Raw genomic sequence first — 10835 nt, 5'->3', positions numbered from 1 at the left:
GCGGGGCGCTCTGGCCCGCCCCCGCGCTGCTCTCTATGGTACCGGGCAGACATTTTGTTTGAGGGCGGTGTGACTTCCGGGAGGGGCGGCCATCTTTGCTGTGGGTGGCGCGAATAGCTCTGTGTTGTGCGATGTGTGCGCGGTGCGGACGTCCGTGAAGGCGGACCAGAGCCTGACCCTTCACCCCGGAGAACGGGGACAAGCTTTATTTCCTTTTTCCATGAGGAAAGAGTTCGCCATGCCACTACGCATCCGGCAGGACTCTTTGAGCTTCTCCCAACAGCACCGAAACCCCAAGGAGAGGAAGGGGATGTCCAGCCGCCCCCTTCACTGAGGCTGAGGGGACAGCGAGACGTAGATGAGCGTGGCCACAATCAATCCGAGGCTGAAGAAGACCTTGAAGATGTGTGGCACAGAGCTGCAGCGCGGCACTGGGTGCCTGGCCGTGCCCCGCAGGGGCTGGTCAACGCGTTGCTGCTGGGACAGGATGGCCTCTCGCGCACCCTGCCATGCACCTGGGCCGTGCAGGCGGTACTGGTAGGGCGTGCAGGGCCCCAGCAGCACCTCCAGTGCCAGCTTAGGGTCAGTGAGGAAGAGCATCGGCAGGTTGGGTTTAACACCCAGCTGGCAGGCGAGCTCGTCCATGTAGGGAATATAATCCACCTGGATGGTGTGCCGCCGGCTGGCCACATACCTGTGGGCAGGGACAGCAGGCTGGCTCAGTGTGTGTGCATTGAGGAGGTAGTGGCAGGGTTAGTGACCCACAGGGTCCTTACCGCTTGGCTATTTTGTCCTTGGTTTGTGCGATGTCAGCCAGCATGGTGCTGATTGGTGGCAGCTTGTGCAGACCTACGGAAGAAGGAGAAGGAGAGAGCTGTGCTCTCAGCAAGCATGCCCCTCTGCACCCAGTGTGGCCTCTGTGGCGTAGGAAAGCCTTTGGGCAACCAAACAGGGGCAAGAGAGAGGCACAGGCAAAGAAATAAAAGAGTGAAAATGGGTTGCAGGAGAGGAGACCCATTACTACATGATGAAAATGTGTGCAACTCTTGTTGCAAAACAATGCTGCTTTATATCCCTTCATAGAAGGATGATAAAATCAGGAGCACATGCTACCAGCTGAACAATTTGGTTTTGCCATACCCAGAGGAGTGCATTCCCTGCCCGTCTCGCTTACCCTTGAAGACACGGGTGGCCCAGCGACTCTGCATCTCTGAGATGGGCATGATGGCTCCCAGAGGCTGGATGTAGCCAACGAAAGCCAACGTCGGCTTCTCCAGGTCAACTGGGAACATAAACTTATAGAGGGGGACCTGATTCTCCACCACCTTCACAGAATCCTCAAGGAAGGGGAAGGAGAAGCTGTACCCTGTGGCAAAGACTACAGCATCTATATCTTCCCTAGTGCCATCCTCAAAAATGGCAGATGTTTCTGTGAACTGCTTGATGTTCGGCTTGACCCGCACCCTGCCTGAAATGATGCGGTTGGGCAGGTCATCGTTGATGGTCAAGTGCTGGTTGAAGACCCTGGCGAGAACAAACAGAGCTCATGCAGGGCCGGGTGCTGACAGGTCCCCATAACGCTGCCACAAACACTCACCGGTGTTTCGGCTTCAGACCATAGAGAGCGTGGTCAAAACGCATGTTGAGTTTCCTCTCCAGCATGAAGTTGCTCACAGAGAGGGGCAGCAGGCTTTGGAGGAGCTGGGTGAAGCGGCTGAGGTAGGAGAAGTCAAAGGGGTACCCACCTTCTGCCACCCGGTGCATCACCCATGTCCCACGCTTGGTGCTGAGAAACACCTGGTAGAAGTGAGAAGGGACATTTAATCTGAACTGCAGTGCTGGCCCAAAGTCAGACAGACCTACATGGTCCAGGAGTAAAAACAGGCTGGGAGCAAGGAGCAGGGGCATGCTGAGCCTGGTTGTCTTGGGACATCACCTGCTTGGCTGTGTGGCTCAGCTCCACCGCAATGTCGATGCCTGAGTTCCCGGTGCCGACCACTATGACCTGCTTTTCTGCAAAGGACTGCGGGCTCTTGTAGTCCCGGCTGTGCAGGTACCAGCCTTCAAACTTGTCCAGTCCTGCAAGAGAGAGGAGGGGTGGTTGTCCTTTTCTTGGGCGAGGTATGTGCTCTGGGAGCAGGCTGAGCCCAGTGGGAGCTGCCCAGGGATGGTACCCAGGGAGGTGGTGGCATCTCCAGCCTGGGAGATGATCGGTGTCACCCTCAGCACCCTGCTTGGCTTTGAGGTTTTTGACATGAAGGGAGCAACCACAGGTGGGGGTCAGGGCTCAGCCAGAGGGGACAGGGCTGTGAAGAGTCTTGGGGAAGAGGATTCCTGGAGCAGGGGCATATGGCAGCATACCAGGGAAGGCGTGCAGCGGGAGGTGCGCATCAGTGTGGTGCCCGGTGCACACCAACACGGCGTCGAAGGTGGCTGACTCCTGCTTGCCCTCGCTCTCGGTCTCCACCTCCCAGCGGCCCGTGGTGGCAAAGTCAGGGTGCTTGGCCACGCGGCGCACACTGGTCTGCGTGGGGGGAGCAGATGTCAGCATCTCTGTGGCCCCGTCCCCGTGCTGCCCCCCAGCCCCCGGCGCTCACCCTGAAGCGGATGTGGCGGAGCAGGTCGAAGCGCCGCGCGTACATGCGGAAGTACTCCATGATCTTGGAGTGGTGCATGTAGTTGGGGAAGTCGTCGGGGATGGGGAAGTCGCTGAAGCACATCATCTCCTTGGAAGTGTTGATGATGACGGAGCGGTAGATGCTGGCGCGGCCCTCCTCAGGCTTCTCCTGCAGGCATAGGGCATGGCTCAGTGCTGGCAAGGGGAACATGTGGCGGTCCCAAACCCAACTGTGCTATGACTATCCCATTAGTCCCAGAAGACTGAGGCAGCCATTGTGTCAGCTCAGCCCAGTTCCTGATATTTGCCCCTGCAGCTCAGCCTCTGGCTCCCATGCATTAGCTCTGCTCCATCATTGGGCAAAACCCCCATCGTGTTAGACAGGCAGCCCCAAACCCCATGCCAGCACTGTTCACTTTCCCAGGCTGTCCTGCTCACTGAAAGGCTGGGCAGGGCAGCAGAGCATGCCAGGTTAGCTCTTCTTGGGAAGAAGAGACAGTGGCATTGCTTGGCAAGTGCAGAAACAAGCTCTGGGGCTTTCCCTTGGCAAGGAGAACAAAGGCAGCACCCTGTGCCTATGTGTGGGAGGTAGGAGAGGTAAAGGATGAGGGACAGCCAGGACCTTCAGAGGAAGAAGGGGCTGGGAAGGATAGGAAAGTAATGCCAGCAGCAGTGGAGCAGCTGCGAGGGGGAAGGGGGTTGGCAGGTGGGACCATGGGAAGGGATGGATGGGATCAGGACAGGCTGGGGAGGGAGGGATGGGAAACATTCACTCTGAGGCAGGAAAGCAAACCTGGGCTGACAGCTGGCCCCAGCAGTGGCTCCTTGGGCAGAACCAGTCCTGCACTGCCAGCATCCCAGTCTGTGCCAAGGGGATGTCCCAGCAGTGCTTCATTAGCTGCCAGTAAGAGATCCTATCTGTGCTGCTGTCTAGGGCAGCTCTGCACAGCATGGTGCTTACCTCGAACCGCCACAGCCCCCCGATGTCCCCGCTCCTCTCGAAGCAGGTGGGGGCCAGACCTTCATCCAGGCAGCATTTCAGGGCACACAAGCCGGAGGCGCCAGCACCGATGATGGCTACTCTCTGGGCAGCCATGTCTGGCAGCAGTGACAGCAGTGGTGGCAGGGGAGGCTGTGCCGTTGGGCACACAGGAGATCACTGAGTCTGGTGAGAGGCACAAGAGGGACGCGTTTGGTGCCGCTCAGCTGTGCTGGGTGTCCCTGTGTTTCTCAGCGTGGATGGCTGTGTTCAACTGAGGCATCACAAGATGTTTCATCCAGACATGATCTACAGGTTCCTACCCGCCCTTTGCAAAGGGCTCATTATTTTCTCTAAGCACGTAATGATGCTGAAGCCTGCCCTAGGAACTTCCTGGGTGCGGAGGCTGAGATGTGGCCATGCTCCAAATTTTAGCAAGTCACTATGTGAAAAACAAAACAGAGGGCATGCTCCAGGCATGAGTGCCAGCCTTGGTGCATTGCAGCCTGGAACAGCCAGCATCACTCCAGGTCCCCAATGCATGTCCCCATTTGCTGTCCTTTGGGGGGTTGTGTGTGAGTTACAGGGATGGGAATGATCTGTGCTGATGTGATCCCCAGGATCTGTTCCAGCTGCATGTACCCCAGGCAAGATTGCGTTGCTGCAGATGTATGCATGTGTGTGCACACATGCAGACCTCATCCCATGTGTATTCTCAGCACACAGGGGAATCTGAGTAACAGGTCAGGCATCTGGTTCTGTTGAAAACACTTTAATCTGGATAGAAACTTTGCTATACCTTTACTATGTAGAAACCATATGAATGTAATCAGTGGAGGCACATTGGAATTACAGATGACAGAAGAGCCTATGCTCAGCCAACAGCGATACCTGAGCAGGACAGGGCTTTCCCCCACACATGAGAAGGGTTTTTCCTTCCTCTCAGAATCGTTGCAGGGTGCTTTTTGGGTCTGCCCCACGTGGGAGGGCTTGGTGCATTGCACTCACTGTCTGTGGCCGTGCCAACAAGCGGAGAGTTCCCTTGATGAGAGGGGCATGGCTGCAATGGATTGTGTAGTCTCCCAAGCATTACCAACCCCACCAGGCAGAGTGCAGCAGCCTACAGGTAGGTAAAGATGACAGCGAAGACTGCCAGGGCCCCAGCCAGCTTGAGGAGGAGCGGCATGGTGGAGGTGTGCTTCTCCACATGCCGTGTCTGCAGGGGTTGAACAATGCGTTGCTGCTGGGACAGGATGGCCTCTCGCGCACCCTGCCATGCACCTGGGCCGTGCAGGCGGTACTGGTAGGGCGTGCAGGGCCCCAGCAGCACCTCCAGTGCCAGCTTGGGGTCAGTGAGGAAGAGCATCAGCAGGTTGGGCTTGACACCCAGCTGGCAGGCGAGCTCGTCCATGTAGGGAATGTAATCCACCTGGATGGTGTGCCGCCGGCTGGTCACGTACCTGTGGGCAGGGACAGGGAGCTGGTGGGATGTGGCCATGAGAGCCCACCAGAAGCCCTCACAGGCTGCTGCCCCATCCCAGTTGAGTCCTTACCGCTTGGCCATCTCCTCTTTCTTGTGCTTGATATCAGCTTCCATGTTGTGCCTGGGCGGCAGTTTGTTCAGCCCTGCGTAGAAAAGCCCTGTGTGAGGGGGCTGCAGTACCAAAGGCACAGGAGGCAGATAGCTGGACACCATCTGCCCTGATTCCAGAGCTGCAGTCTCAGGGGACAGTTTGTCTCACCCTTGAAGACACGGGTGGCCCAGCGACACTGCATCTCTGAGATGGGCATGATGGCTCCCAGCGGCTGGATGTAGCCAATGAAAGCCAGTGTTGGCTTCTCCAGGTCAACAGGAAACACATATTTATAGAGAGAGACCTGGTTCTCCACCACCTTCACATAGCCCTCAAGGAAGGGGAAGGAGAAGCTGTACCCTGTGGCAAAGACTACAGCATCTATGTCTTCCCTAGTGCCATCCTCAAAAATGGCAGATGTTTCTGTGAACTGCTTGATGTTCGGCTTGACCCGCACCCTGCCCGAAATGATGCGGTTGGGCAGGTCGTCATTGATAGTTGGGTGCTGGTCGAGGACCCTGGAGGACAGAAGGAGCTATCAGGGCACTGAGGTGTCTGTGCAGCATCCTGCTCTGAGGATGCTCAGCCCCAGAAATGGACATGGCCGGAGGATGTGTTTGCTGGCACCTGTGATTTGGCTTCAGGCCATAGTTTGCGTGATCGAATCTCATGTTCAGCTGCTTCTCTGCGTAGTTGCTTGCCATGGAGGAGGTCATCAGATGCTGCAAGAATGACTTCATGCGAGTGGTGAAGATGGTGTCAATGGGGTAGCCCTGCTGTCCTACGCGGTTCAAGATCCATGCACCTCGGCGGGTGCTGAGGAAGACCTTGGTGAGGAAGAAAGTTGTTTCCTTATTGGTGTGATAGGCATGGGGACACCAAGGACAGCCCTGAGGAGACATCTTGGCATGGGGGTGTCCTTAGGATGCCCTGCCGCTGGTGACCCCCCCCTGCTGCTGCTCACCTGCTTGGCCGTTTGGCTGATCTCCACGGCCAGGTCTGACCCTGAATTCCCAATCCCAATGACAACGACCCTCTTGTCCATGAACTCCCGGGGTTCCTTGTAGTCACGGCTGTGGAGGTAGCGGCCCTTGAACTTCTCAATGCCTGTGGGGAGGGAGGAGGAATGCTGTGCTTCCCACTGCTGGGCTGGAGGATGACCTCCAAAGAACGAAGCAAGGTCTTTGAGGAGCTCTGCCAGACTTATCAGAGGGTCAAACTCAGCAGGGAAACGCATGGGACTGGGAAGAAAAGCAGAGAGGAGAATGGGGACAGCAACATCAGAGCTTCCTGGGCTCTTTCATGGCAGGGGCACACGGCAGCATACCAGGGAAGGCGTGCAGCGGGAGGTGCGCATCAGTGTGGTGCCCGGTGCACACCAACACGGCGTCGAAGGTGGCTGACTCCTGCTTGCCCTCGCTCTCGGTTTCCACCTCCCAGCGGCCCGTGGTGGCAAAGTCAGGGTGCTTGGCCACGCGGCGCACACTGGTCTGCGTGGGGGGAGCAGATGTCAGCATCTCTGTGGCCCCGTCCCCGTGCTGCCCCCCAGCCCCCGGCGCTCACCCTGAAGCGGATGTGGCGGAGCAGGTCGAAGCGCCGCGCGTACATGCGGAAGTACTCCATGATCTTGGAGTGGTGCATGTAGTTGGGGAAGTCGTCGGGGATGGGGGAAGTCGCTGAAGCACATCATCTCCTTGGAAGTGTTGATGATGACGGAGCGGTAGATGCTGGCGCGGCCCTCCTCAGGCTTCTCCTGCAGGCATAGGGCACGGCTCAGCATCCTGATGGCTTGCCCCATAGCAGGTCACTGCCTTGCAATAGGGCTGGAGGAGTTCTGCTGCCAGTGAGGGTCCCCAGGACCCTCTGGAATGGGGGGCAGATGTGTGTTCAGCCCTTGCTCCACGATCCCACCGTGGCCACTTTGATTCCCCTAGTGACAGTTACAACACAGAGCCTGCAGCTGGCACGGCTTACCTCAAACCTCCATAGCCCCCCGATGTCCCCGCTTCTCTCGAAGCAGACGGGCTCCAGCCCTTCATCCAGGCAGGCTTTGATGGCGCACAGCCCACTGCTGCCCCCACCGATGATGGCCACCCGCCTCGCCATGCCGCCCTCCGACGTTTTGCCACGATCAGCGCAGCCCGGATTTATGGCGTACGGCGGAGAACGGCCTACCCCCCCCGCCCGCCGTCACTCCTCCCACGGGGGCCGTGGGCCAGGAAGCCAGTGCGCGGCTCGTTCTGGCGCTTCGCTTTTCCGTCAGCGGCTTGCGCCAGGAGCTGCCCCAGTGCTCAACCAGGGAGCCCTGCGAGGGGACACTGAGAGGGAACGCCGTTGGGGTGCCCGGGGCTGGCGAGGGGGTGAGGGGTGGCCCAGCCCTATGACATGCGTGCTGTAAAATCAATCATTCCCTTGGACTTTTGCCTCCTCTGAGATCAGCCCAGCCCTGATTACGCTAAGGTTGCTGGTTTCCAACCGTGCTGCGAAACAACTGCACAGCTTGCCATTGCACTGCCCTTGGCAGTGGGAAGAAGGACCAAAAGTCCTCAAGCCCTGGACTCTGCCCCTGACTTGCTCAGTACATGACCAATGCCACGCATTCTGCTGCACTTGTTGCATCCTATATGGGTGCCTTGGGGCAAGCTGTCACCCCTGGGCAACAGAAAAGCTTGTGGGAGGGGAAAAAAAAAAAGCTGTAACGCTATGCACAGCGGCTTTAGATGCAAGCTGCTGCTGGGAGCTGCTTCCCCACCTCTTAGAGAGGGAACGGATGAACCAAACCCTTTGACACCCCATCCCTTCCCCACAGTACTGGCAGCCAGATGCCTGTGACCTTGCTGATTGAGATCTGGTCTCGGGGCAGAGTTTAAATCACACAAAAAAGGGAAGAGACGTTACTTAGAAGGCAGAACTCTTTCTAAACATGAGAAGAGATCTTGGTGAGTCCCCCCCTAGATGGGTATTATGGAGGAGACTGCAGAAAGTGCACTCACAACAGCAACATGATCAGTGTATTTATAGCACACAGATACATGGGTAATTGCGGAGAAACCTCTCTCCTGCTGGTAGCTCTGCAAAGCCCCAGCTACCACATACACCATAGGCTAATACAGCAGGTGCCCAGCAAAGGCATGCTGATTCACAGTATCAGCAGTGAGCTGCCGGATGGATGTGCTGACCTCTTCCCAGGCTCTGCAGGAACTGGTTTGTCACTGAAGAGTAGTCAGTGCAGCTGCTTGGCCAGCACACGCTCTGCCTGACAGCTCGTCAGCAGGGCAAGACAGCACCAAGTGTCTAACTGCAGGCCTGGGAACCTGCAGCACCACTAGTGTTAAGTGTTGGCTGGATGGATAGGAGTCGCAGCATAACCCCTCTCCATGTGCATGCACTTAGAGAACAGGGTGTATGCCTCCTCCTTTGGGAGGGGGGCAGCCATCAATGGCTCCAGAGTGCAAAGAGGGCAGGCGCGTTCAGCGGGGAGAGCCAGCAGTACTCCACCACGCTGTACAGCACGTAGCCCAGGAACAAGCCGAAGAGCACATCCGTCACATTGTGCCTGCCCAGCATGACCCTTGAAATGCCAACTATGAGAACCCAGAGCACCACGAGGACCCTCAGTGGGATGGCAAGCACCAGGTGGTGCAGAACAAAGCGGCAGACCAGGGCAGCTCTGGTGGCATGGCCCGATGGGAAGGAGTACTTGTCCACCGAGACGGTGACGAACATGTCCATCTTGTTGTGGGTAGGCCGTGGCCGTCTGACGATCCCTTTCACCACTGCCACCAGCACGAGATCCAGCACCAGTGCTAGGAGACAATAACAGCAAGTGAGCAAAAACAGAAGTCCCATGGGAGATGAGAAACAATGCAAAGCCATTATGTATGAAAATGCATAGCTACCAAAGCTGCTAAGAGAAGGTGGCGTTTCTCACGGCTGCAGAACCTAAGCAAGGAGAGCATAGCACTCATCCAGGGCCTGAACTTGTGTATGAGCACATCTGTCAGCACTCTAGGCTGGGCTTTTCTTCTTGTGTGAAATCTGATCTCTGTGACTCAGAGCTCAAATCCTTCCCTAATTTGAAGGCACCCAACGGGTTAATATTCCCTGCCAGTCCATGCTGATTCATCATTACTTTGCACAAAGTGCACTCACCCTGGTAAATGATCAATCTGCCTCAGGTGCTCAGCTGTGGCTCAGTGCAAAGGTGGTCCAGGCACTCCTCAGCAGTCTGAGGGCTCACAACTCCTCACCTGGCTTCTCCCTGCTGATGGGGGCACCAATGTGTAAAAGGTAACCAGGCTTTGGCTTTTAAGACCTGACAAAAAGATGGCTTAGTACCAGCTTTCTCCCAGAGTGCTACAGGCTGCTGTGATAGAAGTCAGAAATGCCTGTGAGAAATCAATTGCTGTCTGACAAGGGCTGCTGGCGGTGTCTTCTCTCTCCCATTTAGCCAGCTTCCATTGCTGGCAGCTGTGGCTGCGTCTTTCTAGGAAGCCATGTCTGAGAGATTGATATCTCCTTGTTGTAACCTTTGTTGCTGGGCACAAAGTTCTTTGGCTACTTCAGTTAATTCTCTTTGGTTAATCATTTAAGGATGAATGTTTGTTTGATTTGTATGTAGGTTTTTTTGTTTGTTTTGTTTTTTTTTCTTAAAACAACTAAGCTCATTTCAATCCTTTCTTTTTATTGCATCTGGGTATCAGGTAGGGCTCCTTCCCCAGAGGGTGGCCCTGGTGCCACGATAGCGCTGCTCTGAGCAGAGCAGTGGTTGGAGGCCACCAAGGGCCTCCCACCAGCTCTCCAGGGACAGTGATCTGACCACACAATGCAAAGTAAACAATATGCATGAAAACTTGCATTCCCCATCAAACATTTAGATTCAGACAATCCATGTGAGACCTTAGTATCTCACAGGGTAAGGACTGGGGTTCAGGAGAGGTCTGTTCTGGAGCTACTGCAGTTTCTAGGCAAGCAAAAATGTTGAATCTACATCTACCCAGTAGAATGCCAGTGGAAAAAAACATTACACCACGCATAATTACAGTGCGTGCTTTGAACCAGATTTCCACACTGGCTGATACAGATCAGTGCAAGCAGGTACTGCCTGCAGCAAGCCTGCAGGCGCTGATGTCTGCGTGCTTGAGTAAACTGTTGAGATGCCGCAGCTCTTGGCAGCCACAACAGCTGTTGGGAGCCGCGTGGCTCCCAGGGGCTGCGAGGCCTCAGATCATTCCAGTTCTCTCTGTTCTCCCCTTCCCTCGGGACCCGTTCTCCCGCCCGGGGAGCCCCTTCCCGGCCTCACCGAAGAACAGGTTGAGCAGCACCTCCCTGGCGGCCGAGCTGTCGCTCTGGCAGAGCCCGTAGAAGGTGCCCAGCAGCCAGGGGATGCCGTGCCCCGACACCTCAACCACTTTCAGCAGCGGGCGGGCGCTGCCCCAAGCCGAGGCCTCCCCGGCGCACACTCCCAGGCGCTTGGAGGCCCAGAGGTCGACGGCGAGCAGAGAGCTGAGGGCGATGCCCACGAAGGACGGGTTCAGCCGCATGCAGTCCTCCTCGGGTAGCGGCGGGGGCGCGGAGCCGGCCGACTCGCGGCGGCGGGACGGGCTGTCCGGGGCCCCGGGGCCGCGCTGGTTCAGCAGGGACGCGAACTCGGGGCGAGCGCTGC

The 10835-nt window shown here is 56.8% G+C and overlaps 4 protein-coding genes across 4 annotated transcripts in view; all 4 read right to left on the bottom strand.

The window, feature by feature from the left end:
- PRDX6 (peroxiredoxin 6) overlaps window positions 1-252 on the bottom strand; it is a 7319-nt gene extending 7067 nt beyond the window's left edge. Inside the window, exon 1 of the mRNA XM_010715709.2 lies at window positions 249-252. Within this exon, the coding sequence (XP_010714011.2) occupies window positions 249-252 (4 nt within the window). The remainder of the gene's footprint in view (window positions 1-248) is intronic.
- Window positions 12-4249, bottom strand: LOC100540178 (dimethylaniline monooxygenase [N-oxide-forming] 5-like). Its single transcript, XM_019618564.2, has 7 exons — window positions 2598-4249; window positions 2362-2524; window positions 1937-2079; window positions 1598-1797; window positions 1175-1524; window positions 777-849; window positions 12-694 (listed from the first exon to the last, which is right to left on the bottom strand). The coding sequence occupies exons 1-7, from the start codon at window positions 2826-2828 to the stop codon at window positions 328-330; spliced, it is 1527 nt and encodes a 508-aa protein (XP_019474109.1). The 5' UTR covers window positions 2829-4249; the 3' UTR covers window positions 12-327.
- Window positions 4250-4352: 103 nt separating this feature from the next.
- On the bottom strand, window positions 4353-7544 carry LOC100540025 (dimethylaniline monooxygenase [N-oxide-forming] 5-like). The gene is given in 9 exon segments (XM_010715707.3): window positions 4353-5056; window positions 5150-5222; window positions 5339-5688; window positions 5798-5997; window positions 6135-6277; window positions 6498-6660; window positions 6734-6838; window positions 6840-6923; window positions 7145-7544. Coding segments are annotated over 9 exon segments (1590 nt in total). The 5' UTR covers window positions 7277-7544; the 3' UTR covers window positions 4353-4716.
- Window positions 7545-8154: 610 nt separating this feature from the next.
- On the bottom strand, window positions 8155-10830 carry PLPP6 (phospholipid phosphatase 6; the record flags this gene model as incomplete). Its single annotated transcript, XM_003208598.2, has 2 exons — window positions 8155-8976; window positions 10473-10830. Coding segments are annotated over 2 exons (729 nt in total), but the record flags the coding sequence as incomplete, so codon positions are not given.
- Between the last annotated feature and the right edge of the window lie 5 nt (window positions 10831-10835).

This window comes from Meleagris gallopavo, chromosome 10 (genome assembly GCF_000146605.3).
Source record: "Meleagris gallopavo isolate NT-WF06-2002-E0010 breed Aviagen turkey brand Nicholas breeding stock chromosome 10, Turkey_5.1, whole genome shotgun sequence".
Classification (NCBI taxonomy): Eukaryota; Metazoa; Chordata; class Aves; order Galliformes; family Phasianidae; genus Meleagris; species Meleagris gallopavo.
Note: the sequence above shows the minus strand (reverse complement) of the source record. Positions and strands in the feature narration are given on the sequence as shown.